The 21,443-nt window shown below is 32.7% G+C and overlaps 1 protein-coding gene across 2 annotated transcripts in view; it reads left to right on the forward strand.

Annotated features, from left to right (window-relative positions):
- LOC130449029 (carbonic anhydrase 9-like) overlaps positions 1–21,443 on the forward strand; it is a 45,042-nt gene that overhangs the window by 10,217 nt on the left and 13,382 nt on the right. The window contains exons 2-7 of one of the 2 annotated variants that reach the window (XM_056786662.1): positions 7,238–7,273; positions 11,711–11,878; positions 15,656–15,794; positions 16,074–16,179; positions 19,252–19,479; positions 20,712–20,923. In XM_056786662.1, coding sequence (XP_056642640.1) covers positions 7,238–7,273; positions 11,711–11,878; positions 15,656–15,794; positions 16,074–16,179; positions 19,252–19,479; positions 20,712–20,915 — 881 coding nt within the window. In that variant the 3' untranslated portion in view covers positions 20,916–20,923. Of the gene's footprint in view, positions 1–7,237; positions 7,274–11,710; positions 11,879–15,655; positions 15,795–16,073; positions 16,180–19,251; positions 19,480–20,711; positions 20,924–21,443 lie in introns of those variants that run through there. The other variant, XM_056786663.1, reaches the window with a different exon arrangement.

Below are 21,443 nucleotides of genomic sequence, written 5' to 3' on the forward strand. Positions count from 1 at the left end.
TACGAGGATGTATTGATATCTAGTTAGCCTAGAACAGTTCCATGCAGAAACAAAACATCATTTCATCAGACCGTCGAATTGGGCTAAAACGGATATCTGAATTTTTCATACGAACGCGTTCATTTCACGTCAATTTGGACAAGAGAAAAATTGCTGCAAAATGGATCCCCAAATGTTTGAATCTTGACCAAAAGCGTGCAAGGGTAGAAGCATCGCGTTCGATCTGTGTTTGATTTGAAAACGATGTAGACTTCTTAAACCGAATTGTTACTATGGATGTACATTTCTACGGTCCAGGAATAAAGCAACAATCGATGGACTGGAGCCACTCTGGTTCTCCAAGACCTAGAAGTTTCGTGTCCAAATATCTGCTGGAAAAGTTCTTGCTTCAGATTGCCATGGAGTAATTATGATTGATTTTTTGGATCAGGATAGAACAATAACTGGAGATAACTGAACAATAACGCCCCTGCACACAAATCTCATGTTGCCATGCAAAAAATTCGTGATCTAGGGTTTGAATTACTAGAACACCCCCCTTATTAACCAGATTTGGCTCCATCCGACTATCATCTCTTTCCTCAACTGAAATAAAGATTAAAAGGTAAATTTTCTTCCAGCGAGGAGGTAATAAAAGCTATGGAGGTCTGGTATGCAGAGCAAGAAACATTTTTTTGAAAGGTCTAGAGACGTTGCAGGTTCGCTGTAATAAATTTATCCAATTAAGAGAGAGAATATGTTAAGTAATAAAATATTTTGACATTGAAACTTTGTTTGGTTCCATAGTAGGCTAAGAATTTTTGAATGTATCTTCGTATTTCTCGATATTAAACTTTTGATATTAAGACAACACTTAAACCTATTTGGACATAAGGAATCCTACTGTGGGATTCATCATCTTTATCATATAAAAATATTATTGAGAGATTACAATGTTATGGGGATGATAACCAATGCTTCATGGTATGTGTCTAATGAAATAATTGCAAGCTATCTATAAGTTGTTTGGTTAATAAACAAACTGAAGTCGCCGTGAAACCTATTATCCAACGTAGACTCAAAAGATTTACTCATAACGAAATTGCTAACAGATTGTAATATATTCTATATAGGTTAAAAGTATTTAGTAAAGTTTTATATTGATACGAATAAGTTCGCAAAATGGTTTCTTTATGCCGGCCCTGTCCAGCTACTATAGAATTTTAAAAATTCCAGAAATTCGCGAGGCGCTTTTCGGGCGGCATCTTTCACATTTTTTATAAGTGGCGGAACGAGTTTGATGTTTATTTGTATATTAATTTTCTTCGCAAAAAATTTAGCATTGTAAACGTAGGGGGCAGCTTGCTATCATCTCGTCTGGAAATTTCTAGAACCCCTTTTTTCTCCAAATTGAGGTCGCATAGTATGAAAGTTTATCTAACATAATAATTCACATTTTTTAAAACAACACATCAGAACTAAGCAAAATATAATATATTTCAATATTAGTTAAGTACCGAATATTTTGCATCATAGCGCAAGTCAATGAGGTCCACATGCACTATCACTTCCTTTGTATAATACGAGGGTTGAGTTTTCAGATATGGCAACCCCAATACCGTATAATTTGATAATCGCTCAAAAAAAGCTCGTGTCGATTGTTGCAAAGAAATTCTGATAATTAAAATCGAATTATGGATCTGTTAATATAAACGACAATAAACAACGATTGGCTGTATTGGTCTTTCAAGACGAGCCAAAATCAACAAAAGTTGTTCCCGCACGAAATACTTCGAAACAAATGGTCACCTGTTTCTTCGAAATAACAAGACATATTGCCGTCCTTCCAATCGAGCAACAGAGCGGTCAATTCTGAATGGTACACCAGCGTTTGTTTGCTAGAACTATCCGAAAAAATCAGGGAAACCAATGGCAGATAACGAATCTTTCTCCACGATAAAATGCGAGCTGTCACACATCAATAAAAACGTTTTTGATTAATCTAAATATCAAATTGACGCATCATTCGCTATACAATCCTTGTTTGGCACTCAATGATTTATTCTCATTTCCACAGATCAAAAATAAACTGTGAGGTCAAACCGAAGATGCGGTTGATGCGTTCAAATCAAATGCTTTGGTGGTACTTTAATTGGAATGGAAAAAATGCTTCGAAAATTGGTTCAAACGCATGCAAAATTATATTGATAAAAAAATATTTTGAAAAAAAAAGTTCCTTAGTTCCATTACTCTGTATAAACAGAAAGAAAGATGCTTCACCAAATGAATGCTTAAGATATGACTCTCGGAAAAATCATACACAAAAACGGTAATTTTTTCCAATAAGCATGTGGCAAACCAAATTAATGACTTCAACATAGAGTAAAACATGATACACTGTGGAAATAACCTCAAATTTCTACAATAAAGAGAATAAATATGTTTTTATTCCAATTTTAGTCATCAGTTGTCCAGGAGACATCATTAACTATTGAAGAATGCTTGATCCAAGTATTTAAACCTGTTTTTCTATTTTAATTTTTAACATTCGGTATTTTATAGCTCGTTACGCACAGGACGCGATTTTTATTTAAAAAGTTTCTCCGAATCATAGTCGCTCCTAGGTTTCTATTATATCCACAATGTAAAAGAATGATAAAATGCTAATAAGTCACTCATGTGCTCAGATCACTTCAGAATACCAGAGAATGGAAAGATAAATGATATCTATAGAACTGATATATATCTTTAACAGAGTTATGAAAGGTGTTTAGTACAGCTTGCAGGGGAATTTGATTCAAATTCAAGCGATTCGAATAATTCTGATCCATTTATACAAAACATTTTCTGGAATTCCATAGACATTAGAGAACTCCAACTGAAATGTCAAATTCAAAGGAAATATTTGCTCATGATGATCTAGGTAATCATACATATATCTTCATTAGGGACTAAGGTATACAAACACTTCTAATTACCATACCAGAGGGCATTTTGGAACGAAAATTGTTAAAATAATAATCGGGAAATCAGAAAAGGAGCTTCTGATGTTCCAAAAAACATGTTATATTTTCAATCAAGAGTTAAATTGTTAGAAAAACCAGAAAAGAGGTGGTTTCCAGTGTAGAATGCGTTAAATTTGCCAAAATTCCTGACAGTTTAAATGTTCGAAAGAAACATGCTACATTTTTAATCAAGAGTTAAATGGTTCGAAAAACGTTTTATCTTTTTTAAGAAGAGTGAGTGCTTAAACGCTTTGCTTCACTAAAAGAATCAGGTTCAAATTAAAAGATCTTGAAAAGACCCAGTTCGGTTCGAAAATTTCGCTTGGTATTAGAGAGGTTCTTTTAACGAATAAATATTCTGTTACAAAAGAATGTCCAGCTCACGCACCTCGTGGGCTTCGAAAATTTATTTCATAAAGTACAGCATGTGAAATAAAGAAAATACTGGAGAACAGAGGCACTGGAGAGAAAGATATACGAATAATGAATTATTTATACATAAAATGTAAAAATTGAAAATAATGGTACTAAAGAAATATCTATAATGCGAGGATTAAGAACAAATTGTATTTCGCCTCCAACTTTATTCATTATACGAGTATTGCTGAAGATTTTCCGACCTCATCCTGAAGATGTTAACAATCTCAAGCTGGATAATATATCTGCGCATGCGTTTCAGTCATTTTGGATGCTTAGTTCGTGTTTAAAGATTTTTTTGAAAATGGAAAAAATTGGGTATCGACCTATCATTAAAAATTGATTTTTGAAAAGGAATATGTTTTTGAGAATATAAAAGGACTTAGTTATATACTGAGTACGGAGACGGAGACGTTCATCAAATGACGACCCTCGGATTAAGGCTAGGGAGATAGAAGAGGTTATTAGCATTTCAAATATATTCACCATATACCATATACTGATTGAAGAATTATACATGTGTAAGCTATACGCGCGTTGGATACCGCGTTCGATCACTTTGTACAAAAAGCATATACAAATAAACATTTCTCAGGGTATTTAAGAATAATGAGACTGATTATTTTTTGAGATAGTCATCGACTGTCTTCAAAACGGTGAAGTAATAACAGGAGAGTATTATGTATTATGATGAATATGTATTGCATTTTGAATTGGTTGACCACCCACCGCATTCAACAGATCAGGCTCTCTCCGGATTTTTCCTGTTCTCTAACTTTGAAGTTTCGCTTGCAGGAGAAACGCCCATTATTATTTGGGTTGAAATGGTTAGAGCATTTAAGACAAAATTATATAGACTTAAAAGGAAACTATGATGTAAAATCAAAATTTATATGGAAAAAGTCTTTGTTAGGTTGGAAACTTTTCAGACAACTCTCGTATATTGGGAACAATTATTTACTAAAGTAATACAAAATCAATGTAGAGAATAAAACTAAACAGAAATTATATATATTTTGATAAATAAGTAGTGGAAACAAAATGGGCATCAAAATAACTAAAATTGAATTTTTATTTCAACTGGATACAATGCCAATGTTGAAAGAGTGAACGAATTCTAGACTGATTCAAGCTGAATCCAAATAAGGTAATTGAAGACAGAACGGCAGTAGAGAAAACCAGTTGCATAAAAATTGAAATATATATTTGTGATTTAAAATTAAAACAGAACGAATATGGAGCCGATTAACCGCATTTCAGTATTAGAAATGTAGATACATAGACATTTCACAAAACTAAGAACTCAAACAAAGTCGTTATTCACTTTTGTATCTGAATATCAATGAACCATATAGCTTATAATCGAGGAGTCTGCTTAAAGGTAATCGCCAATGGCAAGGTACGTAAAGAAGAAGTGAAGACACTCAATTTCCGACAATTATAACATTATAGAATTTGAGGAAAACAAGTATTTATATGTTCATTTTAAGAATGAGTACAAACTTTTTTGTGACAAACTATTCTTACCTAACTGTTATGATTTGACACTTTCTCAATAAGAACATCATCAACAACAGCATTTGAAAGAAATGTTTACTAAACAATTAATCTTGAAAGATTGACCAATATTATCCAACAGCTCCATTGAGTAAAATATACTTATCCCTCTGTCCAATATAAGACTACGCTCTTTACTACGTGAAAAGATTGCTAACAAACCGAGACGTTTATTTATTTATTTATTTATTCGATATGACTGAGAATTCAGTGCATGACCTTACTGTTATTTGTTCTGAGTTTCCTTTTAGAATTTTAGCTAACAACGAAAAATTTTCTTTTCAAGATGATTAAGCACTAGGCATGCAATAATTTGGTATCTGAATGATCATTTTCTAAATAGCAATTGTTCACTGGTCAATTATTATGAGTATTGAGTCATACTGCATATAATGAGATTCTGTTGAAATTTCATCACACACAGTTTGTTAACTCAGTACAAATACAAACAGAAACGGTAAATTATCAAATGTGATTACTCTTATACATGTGTGTAGCATTATTTGAGAAACTATGAAAAGATTTGACAAGTGGTTTTTCAATTATTAAATAATTAAAAAACATGGATTTTGTCCACTTTGTTACGTGGCAGACTAATTATTTTTGTACCATCATCAATTGAACACATTTATTTCAAATTTATTTTTACCTATAATGTTTTCTATACATATCATTTTATATCAAAATCTGTATAAATTCTTTTTGAATTTTAGTGTGCCGGGAGGAAAGAGAATATTTGACTTGGTTACAAATTTATTAATTTAAAATTATAAAGATTTTTTTAGGAATAAGTCTGCGACTGAATTTATAATGATTTACTAAAAAGAATGACATCCTATTTATACTAATTCACAAAATATGGTTGAATTTAGATTTAAACCAGACATCCAATGATAAACAGTGACTTTGCATGAATATCATCTTCACTTGTTGAAATAGAAAATACAAAATGGTTCGGTTAATGATATTTGATACTAAGTATAAAAAGAAATTAAGACAGCCAAAAGTATTCCAAGATCTCAATAACTTATCTAGGCGTAATAATAGGAATAGTATAGGGTGTTGAGCCAACTTCATTATGTTCCCATTTCTTTCTGTTCATCATCGCTTCACTTTAATTATCTTTTCATTTTTTGTTCAACGGAACATTAGGCGTTTAATGCTGTCTTATCGCTTCGAGTTTCTTTCCTTGATATAGTCTTAAGATCGTCTCAAACGTCTATCGTCTCACACAAAATGATATTTACCCTAAGTCAACGATCGTCTACCTACTTATATTCAGAGACTGAATACAAGAATCCATGTCTAGTATAGGTTCAAGAGAACCGAGGTTTCAAACAAGATATGATTGAAAGATTAAAAAGTTTTTCGAAATCTCACTCATCCTGTATGAAAGAGTTATTATTTATTTTGTACCTACACATACAAGGCTCTTCCACCATTTGTACTTTTAACGATTCTCCATACATTTCCATTCCAACCCTCAAACCCCATTTTTCACGCAAGCCTTACAGTTTGCTCAGTGATCTTCAAAAATTCGAAACATCGGCTTTTGGTGATTTTGAGTGGGGCTATCAGGAGGTCTATGTGCGCAACCGTTATTGATAGTCCACTTTCTCAATTATGAACTTGAGTTGTGAGTGAGAATCCCTGGATTACTAAGATATTTGTGTCAGATTACCTTTAGTATAGCGATAAACTGGTCGATTCAAGTCCAATTGGTGTGCTCTAGAAATGGTGTTTGTATTTGCAGCGAAGTTGCCAATATTTTTACTCGTTGAAGTATCTACTAAATGAATAGGAGGTGGATGGAAATTTGCCATTATAACATTAGTAAATATCTTATTATAAAATAAAGAGAGACCATCATAAATAATTTTTGAATTTATAAACACGGATTTGTACAAAATACATTATTTGTGAAAATCTAAGTTCAAAGATTTTTTTACTGAATTCATATTTAACTTCATAGGAAAATATGACTTAAAGTTTTTCACTTTTATTGTTATTTATCAATAACCAATTAAGGAATATACCACTGTATTGTCTAGTTTTTATTATAACTGTGCATTAAATGCTATATAAAAGTTTCACTTTTATTCAACGTCCTTCTTATTAAATATCATTATTCAAGTCAATTGTATTGGTTTTTGTCTCATAATACTTCGCGTACACTAAAAGAAAAATGTGACTATTTCGTGTAACTAATAGTGATGATTACATTAAATGAATTGAAATAGGAACCACAAACTTATTAAACTGAATGCTTTACTTTTTAGGTCATGGTCAAGATTTTGGTTATGAAGGAACTATCGGTAAGCGAGCTAACAAAATATTAACAATGATAAAATTCCGATAAAATGAATGCTATACAAGGTGCAGGATTGTGTGACTTTTACAATAATTTCGACACAATATTCCCAACGTTGTTTTCATAGTTACAAGCATCCTTCGTAATCGTCGAAAATAATCCAGTTTAAAACCATGGTTAGAGCTTCTTTGACCTTCCCTATGTTGAGTTCTTTTGTGTTTTGATTTCAACTTGGGAAACAAAAAAGTCAAAGGAGACAATGTCGAGTTGGTTTGGCGTCGTTATAATGCCTTTTGCGCTGCTTTGACATGGTACTAGACTAAGCCTGTTTTAGCGACTTCGGGTAGTACTGGAAAAAAGTGTGACGCTTAGTCGTGAATGGCGTGAATATTGCAATTGGTACATCTTCGCTTGGTTGGACACTTCTCACCCATTTTTCCGACTGCTGTCTTTGTTTATTGATACCGAACACATTGTTTATACTACCACTACACCAACACTCTCAAATAGACTCAATCGCGTTTACCTTCAGTCTCTGAAAACGATAACTTGGTTATCGAAATAAGTGTTGGTGTAGTGGTAATGTAAACAGTAGAAATGTCAGCAACGGTTCCAAAAAATCCGATTAATTTGTATATGGATCATCCTCAGCTATGAGGTACGTAACATAGTATTTATTCTCAGTGGAAAATGTTCGGAAGAAGAAGAAAGTTGGCGGATCGTATTATTATTGACAACTGGTGTTTATAAGAAGGACTAACAGTCGTTAAGTGAATGTGAAGAAATGTCAAAATGAGCTGATGTCTATTTAAAATTTCAAAGCGAAAGGACTTCTTAAAGAATCGTTACTTAAGGTTCACTCCAGCCCATCAACAAACTGTCCTTGGTACGGTGATGATTCTGTGAAATATAGACTACGTGTTCCAACCAGGTGGTTACAGTTTTTTTGTGTTCCAACCGACTTCGGTATCGTTTGTGACCCGTTTCCGGGACGTTTTTCGATACTTGGTTGGTAGCAAGTACTGTTACAAGAACCGCGCACAGCCGGAAATTGCTCAGAAAATATTCTTCGCTTCCGATAACCGTTCCAAGTACGGTCCCGACTAGCAAGTTGGAACAAACCTTTAAAGAAATTCGAAAATTCTCCTGAAAACGGGGATTTGTGCGTTTTTTTTTCGATTATGCAGTATTGTACTCTATGTAGGTAAATGGTAAATAGTTGGAGAGCGAGTGTTAACACATGATTTTAAGTTTTATGGATGGTCAATAAAACAAAAAAAACAATTCTCGTTACCGAAAAAAATCAAGAAAGGATAACACGAGTACATATGAAAAATTTGATTGCTTACCCAACGGCCGCTAACCTGTCACAGATCAGATATTTTTTAGATTGCTCTATGTTCAGAAGACACATGTGGTCAACATAACTAAAAAATTTACACTATTAGATTTAACATAAGTGCGAGATGTAATTAGGATTGAATTGGCAGAATATTAAAGACGCAACGTGCTGCCATTCGTTGGATAGATATAGAAGAATGTAGGATAAGAGTTGGAAAGCTAATCCTGAAATTTTCTTTGGTTTAGTTATGTAAATATCAAAACTATGAAGAGGAAACTAAATCGGTACCAGTAAAAACACTGGGTTAGCAGCACGGTATTTGACAAATTGATCTAAAGTCTACCGATTTATCATTCAAATCATACGGAAATGGTGCCAACAGCACAGATCAAGAGAATAGGATCATTGAAAAGTTCGCAAGCAAGATGTCGTTCCAAGAGACGTCATTACATTATAAGAGTTGGTGGTCAAATAATAACAGATTCTATTTTGAAATAACTTAAAACCAAGTGAATTGAACAATTCAAGACAGGCTTAAAATGAAACCGACCACTCAATATTAATGCGAGACGGCAGCTTTAAACACGAAAATAATGATGCGACTTTTAATGATCAATTTTAATCTTTCACTGGAAACTAAATTAATTGATTGAATGATATAGGATGGCAGTAAAAGCGTCTAACCAATATAATATGTACGTAAATACAAATCTGGTACTATTTGCATCTAAAAAAATTAATCGATACTTAGAATATCTTCAACAAACAAGTTCAATACGAAGGTTGAATTTTAGTTTGGTTTGTGATTCAATATAATCTTTTTAATGGTAACGTTGTTATTCTCAGAATAATTTATGATGAAATGTTTGTATTCGGGCTCCTAGCTGTTCTCGAATATCAATCAATCAATCTATAACAAATTCGTGAATAGTGAAAATTCTAATTGGGTAATCATAGGTAATCTTGTGGAAAATTCATGCAATTTTCCCTTATTTCTGAGGTAAAAAATCATTTCCAATTGAAATTGCGAAGACTTTTTATTGATTTAAAGTCGAGCGTGTTATTCGGTTAGTGATGATTTGAAATCCATAATTATCGCTAATATACAAGTTCACAAATTCGGGTTAACCTTAAGACCTGAGTAGATGAGATTTTTCTCGTTACTTGATATCTAAGATTGATATTAGATTCCGAGTTTTTTTATTATAGCAATAATGCTTTCTTATAATTACTGGCAGCTGATGATGTTCTACTTTTGAACGTTCTAAGGTCGATTGTTTTTGTGAATTTAGTGGATATTATGTGCTTGGAAAACATAAAAATCGTGCCCATGTGCAATATTTTGGTTTTACTGTAGTAAACACTGAAAAACAATTGTTACCCATATTGTCTTGAAACACATGCAGAACAAAGTTGTACAAGTGATCACTTGATGAAAATGTATTCTTCTCATTTTCTTGTTCAATATTATGTATATGTTGTGATTAGAATGTCCCTTAGGGGAGAGTACGATTTCCGTGGCGCCGCAATTTAACAGCAGATTAGGCTTAATTAGGCCAAAATAAATCTAAAATGAAGAATGAAATTTTTTTATATTTTGCTTTGTTTTCGAGATATCGATACTTAAAGTTATAATCAAACGTTAGTTCAAAATTCGCTTTATTGAACAGATGACGTTCAATACTTCGTTTCAAATGAATATTGTATCACCTCAAATCCAATATGAAGTTTGTAATTCAATAAACAACAGCGAAATCCCCATAAGAAAAAAAATAATAATAAAATAAAATTAAAATAGTCCTCACGCAAAGAACATTTTTTTAGACAATTTTGGTTGTAAAAAATTCACGATTTTTGAACTTTTTACACTCAAAGTGCACCACGACAAGGTTAGGTTAGGTTTGGTTGATATATACAAATATTAAATAAATATAAATTTTTCCAACTTCAAGTATCGATATCTCGAAAACGAAGCAATATATCGAAAAATTTTCGACTTATTTTGGGTCGATTTAAAAAATATCCTAGTCAAATCCAGGCGCCACAGAAATCGTACTCGTGCCGTCCCGTACACTACGACCCAAAGAATCTATTATCTATCCATTTTCTTGCTGTGCCATTGGAGATACTCAGTGTTAATAGCTGATCTATTAACCCACTCTTTCTAAGAAGTTCAGGATGTGGTATTGCTCTACCTGCCAAAAACCACGTGTAATAGCCTCCCAGGCGTAATTCTCTGGAATTCCGTAGTCTCTCACACTTCAAGAGAATGTCGATAGACGTTGCACTCTCTGACATACTTGACGCGGTAATGTCCGGCAAAACTATTGTTAGTATTACTAGATTGTTCTTGGTTATAGTTTCCCAGGAGTAGCATTTTCTTCTTTTCTAGTGTTTTCTCTATTGTTCTTTTGTTGACTAGTAGAAAATTTCGTCAGCTATTTAATGTTCTTCCACTCAAGCGTGCCCGGGACGCATTGGAAAGTAAATTTATTCTTCTTACCTAGCCCATTTAACTGATCCAGTTCAGACATTCCAAAATCAGCTTTTCCAGACGATAAATGTCGATACAAATACAAAAAAACTGAGTCTGGATAGCTTAAGTATTGAAGCTATTTCACCCACAATCAGTTGTTCATCACTAGGTATACCATGTGATCTGACGAAAACAGGTCTCTATTATCGCTTGAAAAATAAGCTCATCTCAAGCATGTCAACGCGTCATCAAATTTTTCATATCATCATTCATATCATTTTCATTCTCATTACTTCATCAGAATCATGGCGCGTTACCCGAAATGGATTATCGATTTTCAAAAAGAGAAAGAGTCGCAGGCATCCAAATCTGGCGAATACGGTGGCTCTCGTTTACGATATCGTAGTCTCCCCAAAACACTTCTGCAATATTTTCAAAGATTCCGTAGCTCTAATTCCATTGAGAGCAAAACATTTCAAACAAACTAGTTGCTCATTTTTTTCCTGTTAGATTGTCCTATCGCGAGTTGAATAATTACTTATATTAAACAGTAGAACATAGGTAATTTGAATATTTTCATTTTTTACTGATATTTTGAATTTTAAATATTTTCTAAATCACAGGTCCTGACTTTTGGGGTATAAAATATCGTGGATGTAATGGAGGAAAACTACAGAGTCCGATAGACATTGAAATAAATAATGTTAAAAACGTCAGCTATCCACCGCTTATATTCAAACATTTTGACGAACCATTAGAAACGGTCAAATTGGTCAACAATGGTCACACTGGTGAGTTATTGATAAGTTTGTAATGCGTTGAGTTTAAATGAGAAAAAATAATTAATTGTAAACTGTAGACTAAAAGTAGTCGGTCCATAAATAATATTTTGAAAGCAAAAGGAATAACCAAAGCAGGAACATATACATAACGATAATTACACCGACGATTACTGTGTGCAGAAAAAATAGAAATTTGGGAGAGGAAAAATCTCCAAAAAAATGGAAGGTGTGGAAATAGACCACTCTTCATGAAGAAGTTGGACATCAAACAAGTAGTCATTGCCCAAAGAGTCAGGTAGTTGGAGCATGTGTATAGAATGAATGTTAAGATGACACAAATAAAAGGAAAGGGAATCTAAAGGAGAAGATAAGCTGAAAAAATGGATAGGAGGTGTAACATCAAATTTGAGAAGAGTGAAGACAACTGGGTGGAGCAAAAAACAGATAACAGAAACGATAGAGAGGTGTAGTAAAAACAAAACGAAATAGAGTTTAAATATACTCAAGTTTGAAATATAAAATTGGAAAAATTTAGCCATGGGTCTTCAAGGCATGAAGTTTCTTGTTTCTTGATGTGCTGTGTCTCGCCTTTATATGAACGCAGTTTTTATTAATCTTTACAGACAGGCTATTTTTTACTACATATTTTCTCAGAAACATTGTTAAATATACTGCATCTAATATTTCCTGAAACAAAATCAAATTTATAAGGTTAGAAGCACATGATTATATAACGCTTCAAAGAATGAGAATTATATTTGTTAGGATTCATTATTTATGTAAAATGGTATTTTTTATTATTTATAGCTGATTCGATAATTTCTAATGACTATTATTACACAAATTAACTAGATATTTCCACAAGTTTTATAACAGTTCCACATCAGCATACTAATAAACGAGTGGAAAAATATTCTGAAAACATTGTATTGCCACAATATATTAATTACATTTCGCATGATATTGCAATATACACATTCATGCGCATAAATTTTACTCTTGATGTTAATCAAAGTGATATTAGCACTCTCTGAACTTTTAAATCATTTTGTAGCTTATTTATAAAGTTAATAGTTAATTCATTATCACCTGTAAAGTATTGAATTTGAAGTGAATAACACTTTTATTACTATATCCGAATTAGCAAGAGCTCAAATAAACATTCCTTTGTGTACCTGTTACATTATAACGTTGACGTATCTTCATCTATTTATCTATATCAAGCTATATGTCTGAATCACTCATTCTGTTCAGAGTTTGAATTGTTAATAATACAAGCAGATTGTTCCAACAGGGAAAGAAACTAGGTAGTGGTTAGATATCAGAATTTTATTTGATGTTCTAGTATGTTAGGACTGTTTTGTGCCTTTCAACTCAAATCATACAACTTTGATGTTGTTTCGGTAGAGAATATTATGACAAGTTTAGAGATTCATTTCAGTTCAACTAGAAACATAGAAAGTACATAGAGAATAGAAGATCCGAATATTTTTTCTTTTTCCGTTGATATCTTACACATATATTTAAATGACTCTAACATCCTGCTCACTTACGAAATGGAAGAGTGGAAGTATGTGAATATTTCTAAGGAACATGTTGAATCACACAGGGATATGGTTATATTGCAGCTTAATTGACAAAATCAGATTAAAGAAACTTTAAACCGCTGTGTCAAGAGCTACCTTGCCATTTTTGTCATTAGATTCGATATGAGAAAAAACCTTTATTTTAGATAACTCATAATATTCAACAAAAACCACATTTTGTGCCAAAAATCGATCTTATTCATCAATGTAATCTCCTTCAAGAGCACTAAAATCATTCCAACGCTTCTCTAACTTCTCGATGCCATGCTTGTAGAAGGATTTGTCTTTTACCTCAAAATAGGCTTCAATCTCAGCAATTTCTTCTCCATTTGAGCTTAATTTCTTCGACATAATATGTACTCTATGAAGTATTCTATTCTATTCTATTTGCTATTGATTTTGAAGATAGTTGATGAACAATATTCCATGCCCATCCCATAATACTGAAGCTACAACCTTTCCAGCTGACTGTTGAGCCTTTGGATGCTTTGGACGTAATTCACCGGCTGCAGTTCACTCAGATAATCGTTTTGATTCCGGAGAGAAGTTAGGATCCATGTTTAATGTATTGTCATATATTAACGCAAAAATGTGATCCATCACGTGTAAATATGACCAAACACCGCTCTGAATCATCAACACGTGGTTGTTTTTGATCGACTGTGAGTAAATGCGTTTCTCATGGTCAGTTGTTCATGCATAATTATGAACACACTGCCTTCTGATATATCTATTGCCTTACCTATTTCACGCAATTTCAATTTTCGATTAGATATAAGCAATTTGTCGACTTTTTAACGTTTTCTGGAGTAACTACCTCAATTGGATGACCAAAACGTTCACCATCATTGATGTCTGTTCGACCACATTTAAATTCATCAAACCAATAACACATGGTTCTTTTCGACGGAGCAGAGTCCGGATAACACTTTTGAAGCCATTGCTGAGTATGGGCAGTATTTTTTTTTTCATCAAGAACAAATCATAAATTGATACACCAAATTGTTTTTAATGAATTGTTTTGAAAATAACAATACTAAATGGCTGTCACTTTTTCTGACTAATCGAAATGTCATGAAATTTTACACATATTCTTTTGAAAGTCGGTACTCCATAAACGTCATATGGATTTGTCAATAGCATCTGTGTGTCAGTCACATGACTTATTGAGTAAAGTAATAGGTTCTCAAATCTTGAAGTCGCTACATATCACCTCATTGACATGATTTTTATTCCAAACCTTAGGCAACGATCTGTGTTATCTGATGCTATCGTGCTCACTCGTTCTGTGCCTCTGGCTCTTTATCATCGGCCTTCTTTGTACTATGCCTGATAATAATATGATCACAGTATCTATAGTTCTACATTCACCAACATATCAAGTCAGTTAGCTGCCCATGATATGCATTTCTTAACATCCGATGCTCAATAATTGTGAATTCTTTGAAGGTAATAAATAATATAATAATTGAATAGAAACAGGAGTTTTTAATTGAGAGGTACTCAAATTCTAACCTTGTATTAAGACTTTTATGAGTTTACTGAATACAAGGTTTTCACTACCACTAGACCAGCACTCACAATTACACTGTCTGACGCATGTTTCGATAACCAAGTTATGGACTTCAGATACTGAAGGTAAACTAAAACAAAATAACTTGACTTACCTGTTTTATACTGAATTTTCCCACTAATAAACCTTCTCCCGTGAAAATTAATTTCAGCGGGAAACCTTCTTATTGGCCCTTTGTACTTATTTAAGCTTTTCTTCCATTGGTTATTTTCAAAACTTTCAAATGCATATATTATTACAGTCAAAATCACCACAGCTAATTTCATATATACCACAATTGTTTTTAATTAAATTGATACCCGCCAAGGAGGTTTTACGGCTGGAATTCATTTTTATGGTAGAAGATTTATTGGGAGGAAAATTCAGTATAAATAGGTAAGTTATTATGTTTTAGTTTACCTTCAGTCTCTAAAGACGATAACTTGGTTATCGAAATACAGGTCAGACAGTGTAATTGTGAATGTTGGTGTAGTGTAGTGTAAACAGTGTGTTCAATATGAATATCACCAACGTTTCCAAAAATTCCAACTTAATTTATAAGTGTACTTGAAATATTTTGGATCTGAAAGGATAGGTAGTCACGTGGTGATTGGTATTCCTAGTTACTGATTATATTCTATATTTCAGTGCAGCTATCAATTCAGCAAGGTAATATACCAAGTATCGGCGGAGGTCCTCTCAACAGCACTTACAATTTTTATCAACTACACTTTCACTGGGGCAAAAACGATAGCGAAGGATCGGAAAATTTGATAAACAACCACAGGTGACAAAATATTTTATTTCTTTCATGAAATCATTACAATAATTATAACACAGCTTGGCTTTGCGTTGTACATATAAGAAATCGCAAATCGGCCTTGTGTGACTAAAACTTAAAATATTTGTCTTAAAAATTTCACAAACACAATGTAGATGTAACAAACGTTTAATATCAAATTTATGTTATGCACAAGTTGAGATTTCCTGACTAAATTCTCATTTTATATAAATATGTTCTCAACCTAATTCGACTATAAATAGTTCATTTATAAACGTTTTTTAGCTTTCCTCTAGAATTACATATAGTATTTTATAAGACTGACTATGGCAACTTCAGTTATGCTCTCGGAAATGATGATGGACTAACGGTATTATCTTTTTTGTACAACGTAAGTAGACTTGGTTTAATTTGATCTTATTAAATTATATCTCAAGTAAGTCTCTACAATTTGCATCAAAAAGCGTCCGAGGTGCAACCAATAAAATGGATCTTCAGTGAACCCATCATTATAGGGAACTATTTAATTTCACCTTTTTTCAGTACTTGAATAAACATATTTGTACCAGAAAATACTCTACTGTATTTATATATTTACAGTCATTCAATTTTCCAAATACTTGACGTAATCACATAGAACTAATAAACGCAAACGCTCTAACAATTTAAAAAGAAAACATCAATGTAAAATCCGGTAATTCACATGTATACGAAAGATGAAACAATGATAACAATTGCTTCAAAGGACGTACAACTCAAGAACTAATTCCCCAGACAGATTTATCTTTAAATGATTCTCTTCTTTGGAGGTATTCAAAACAAAGTATTTATCTACATGGCTTCTAAATTAATATACATATAACAAAAAATTAGTAAGATTGCGTACTGTTCGCCAGGTTACTGTTTGACGATGGCGTGAAAAGGTCTGACCCTTGATGCAGTGAAATGTAACAGGCAAAGAAACAACCTTATTTCCGTTCAATAACAAATGTGGGTTATATATTAGGTAAACGTTATAACTGCTTTAAGAATTAGTTGTTAGTCAGTTACACAGTTTTATATAATCAGTAAGAACTGATCTTCGCTAAATTCTAGCTGTACGCAATCTTCGCGAGACCTTTGAAAAAAATATGAATTAAATAAAAAAATACTTTAAGTTTGTGATAAAATATATAGTTCAACAGCTTAGAGGTATGAGACTGAAGCTGAAAAAGTTAAATTGACAATTTCAGTCATTAGTAAGATGAAATTATTATGTTTAATATCGTGTTCCACCTTAACCAAAATGTTTTTTCAAATCATTATGTTCAAGAAGAGGTTTTTCGAAAAAGCTCTTCCGAATATCCTAGTATCATCATTACCAAGTTAGAAAACAGACGCCAATATCAACTATAGTTCAGTAAAGTAAAAAATATTTTCTATTTCATCAACAATGTCAAACTAACAATGATTCATGAAATCCTCCTTAGTACCTTTCTCTCTCATATGTTTATTTTGTTTCCTTCTTTTGTGTTCAGGATCCAACACTCACTGCCATACAACACCGTTGGTTGTATAGCTGTCTTGTAAATGCATAACTTGGCGGCTCTTGAGATATCTTTTGATATAAATTCTCCTCCTAGAACTCCAAACGTTTTGTTGTTCCCTCTCGCCAGTCTTTTGTCGATTTCTTTATTTTCACCTCCTTCGCTTGTCACTGTCACTCCCAGGTATTCGAACTTCTTATTTTGCACTGTCGTCACTTTCAATTGGTTGCAGCTATTCAGATCCCTTCCCACCTCTATATATTTGATTGTCTTTTTTTCATTCACGCTCAGTCCATATTCTTTTGCTTTCTTCTGAAAAAGTAGGAACATTTTTTCTCTAGATCCTTTTTCGTTCTATTTATAAGTACCACATCACCTGCGTAGGCAAGGATTTGTGTTTTGTTGTTATATATCATCCCCTGGGTTCGTATGCCACTCAGAATCATTTCTAATACAAGGTTAAACAGCACTGTTGACAGTGTCTCCTTGATTTAATCCCTCGTTCCCGATAGGCTTCCTTCTACAGCTACTTCATTCTCGATGTTATTCAGTGACAATTTTACCAAATGTAATATTTTCTTAGGTATTTCGAGTGCTCCTAGCGCCTGGTAACTTTACTACTTATTGGCTCATAGGAATGCTTGAAATCCACAAAGAGGAGCTTCAGGTTTAATTCCTGGTCATAGCTAATGTTCTGGATCTCTTTTAGTATGAAAATTTGATCACCTTTTTTAAAGCCCCCCTGATACTCGCCAACTTGTTCTGTCAAGTATTTGCCTAATCTATTTCTTATGTTTCTGGCTAAGACTTTGTATACGATACCCTTCTTAAGTGTTGCCTTATCTCATTGGTTTGGCATCTACTCTTGTTCCCATATGTTTTTAATCAAATTATCGCTCCCTTAAGGGTTCACCAATTTATAACTTCTATTGGAATCCTTTTCCTATCGGAACTTTTGCCATTCTTCATATTATTTGTTACTTCCTCTACTTCTTTTTTCGATTATGTTTAATCTAGCGAGACTGGTTCATTCACGTCTCCTCTTATGTTCCCTCGTTTCATCGTTTAGCAGTTCATAGAAATATTCCCTCCAGTTTTCCTTTTGTTCGTGTGAGCCGTCTTTGTCTCTGTTATATTTCTGTCGGATATTGTTTGGTATGTTACTTCTTTTTGCCTCTTGATAAAAATTACTAATGTCTTTATTTTTGTAATGTTCAATGTTCAATTTTTTTCAGTTTGTCCTCCAGATGCTTTCGTTTTCTCTCTCTGCATAGTAATATTAAATTATCTTAATACTGCAATTATTCAAATTATAAAGCTTTATACAAAACTTGGCTAGTAGCAGTTTTTATTTAGCACAAGTATTGATACGTTGTTTCATAACTCTTTTTCGATTTTTCTATTTTCTAACAGCAACGACATACAAACAATATTTTCTATATACCTTTGGCTATTAAACAAATCAATAATTTCAGTTTCTCTCAATTTTTGATAATAAATTGTTATCTTGACGTTGTTGTTGAAATAACAATATTTACGATGCTATAGAAAGTGACTAAAGCTATACCATAATTTTATGTAAAATGTATCGAATTGAATTAATAAAAATCCAAAGATAAATTCTGCGGCAATGAAAAAAATCTTATATACTTCACTGGATGTAAGTATATTTTTACTGGTCTTGAACTTACAGGAAAATGTGAATGTCTATCCGTTATTTCAGCCTAAGAAAAAAATATAACGCCATGGTACAACAATTCTCTTACAAGGTTTAAGAATTTATTCATACTGTCGTTATAAATTGGTAGCTCCATAATAACGCAGCAAGTTAACACTGAACTAAGACTGTTATAAATGATATTTGTCTCATTGCTATTTTAAGCTATATAAATTTGAAAATTTAACACGTAATAATTGTTTTTATTTCAAAATTCTAGAAAACGGATGAAGAGAATAAGAAATACGATCAATTTGAGAAAGAATTACCTCTAGTTGAAAATTTCACATCTAGTATAGATATCATTAATTTCGACTCATTGGACGATTTCACTACAACTGACAGAACTGCCTATTTCACTTACCACGGATCCTTAACAACACCGCCGTGCTCTGAAGTTGTTACTTGGATAGAATTTGCGAACACCATACCACTATCACACGAGCAAGTAAGTTTGTATAAATATAAGATGTGTCGCATACAGGGTGATGTGTCTGAATCATTAAATCGATATTTAAAATTTATACTCACTGAGAGTTGACAATTAGGGGCAATTTTCGATATTTTGCTTCGGATTAGATACATCGAAAATATTTATGAGTAAAAGTCTACAGACCGATTACCTACATTTTTATTTTTTTTTGTCTGAATAGAAAAATAATTCTTATGATAAAGCAGCAGTGCTCTGAAAGGATTAAGAAAGAGCTTCAAATTAATTCAAAATATCTATCAATTCGTAGAGCATCGGTTGTTAATACAGCAATTTAGTTGTATGCTGAATAATTCTCATCAGTATTCTATAAACTCGGTTGCACCATTCTTGAGCTACGATGTTTCTAAATCGTCTTTAGTGTCAGTTGAACTGATATGATTGATTAGTCCAAATATATCCTTGCTTAGCCAACACTTTTGAAATGTTTAGTCATCATCAAACCAAGTCTCGTCAAAATACGTAATGTTGCGGTCTTCCTCTCGATATTTTTGTCGTAAGTGTTTGGTTTTTTCATTAATTTTTCTATTTTATTGCCACACTTACGGAAAGCATAAGCTTTCAAAAGACACCTTAACTTATATGTCCTCTCGCAATTTTTCTGATAGTTTCCCCAAAGTTGGCACATTTTTATTTCTATATAAAATTTTTTAACAATACGTCTAATTATAGGAAAATCAGCTTTAACTATGTCATCATTAATTGAAGATCTAGGCCTATTTTTCCCAGGAGATGGGTGTAATTATTCTAAATTCTAACCACTTCTTTTCTCATCTTCATATTTCTTACACTGAATTCACACTTACCTACAATTAAAATGAACATCATAAAACTTTATGCTTGAATTAATTAACAATATGACACGAAAATGACACTTCTAATCTTTCTGACAATCTTTTTAAGTTATAATAATGGAATTTTTAGAATAAAATATTTTACAAGTATTTCGTCTACGCTTCTGTACTTATAGCACGAAGCGCTGCTTTTTCCAATCTTTTCCAGAGGTAGCAGGCAACAATTATTTGTTGCCTCTTCATCGCAATCCCTATTATTGATTGTAGTTTTTATGTTGATTTCACTAATATGACAACACCACAATAGCGAATCTTACTCCTTGTCTTAAGAACTATGGAATAGACTATTCGAAATATTCAACAAATTGAACCACTATGAATATTGACTTGTTTCAGATACAGGAATTTCGGTTGCTCTCTACTTATGGAGGAAGACTGAATCACAATTTCAGACCTATTCAAGCAACTAATGACAGAGTAATATACATGAACGTCCCACAAAAATCGTCATCATCATCTAACTATGAAAATCAAACTCATTTGTTATTAATATTATTTTTATTTCAAATGTATATTTACTTTTATCGAATGAAATCGTAATTATTGATCAATTTTATTTTTTTTCGATTAAAATCGCACGCATATTTATTGATATTCTATCACTTAACAGCATTTCTGATGATGTTCTCGGTTCTCACAAATAATTTTGACCAAAACCGACGTACAGGTATTTTCAAAACCATATGTGTTAAGAATATCACTTTTTATTCATATAGTTACATCGAAAATGGGCGAGCAGTGCATCGGTATCGGGGAATAAGATATTGACAAGTTTGTGAAAATCAGAATCCATCGCAAATCAGACGATTAAATAATTTGGCTTGTTCTAGAAACTATTTATACACACATTAATAGTTACCCGATATATAAAAGTACGAAACTGTTAACTAATGACTGTAGATTTTTGTCAGTTGACTGTTGATTGTTTATATTTGACTGTTGATTGTTGAGTATTGACAGTTTACTATTGTCTATTAACTGTTTATGGACAAACGAGAAGCGACGATTGATAGTCAATATTGGTAGTGTGCATATGCCCATTGACCTACTTAGCGGGAAGTCTACAGC

Source organism: Diorhabda sublineata, chromosome 9, assembly GCF_026230105.1.
Source record: "Diorhabda sublineata isolate icDioSubl1.1 chromosome 9, icDioSubl1.1, whole genome shotgun sequence".
NCBI classification, from domain to species: domain Eukaryota; kingdom Metazoa; phylum Arthropoda; class Insecta; order Coleoptera; family Chrysomelidae; genus Diorhabda; species Diorhabda sublineata.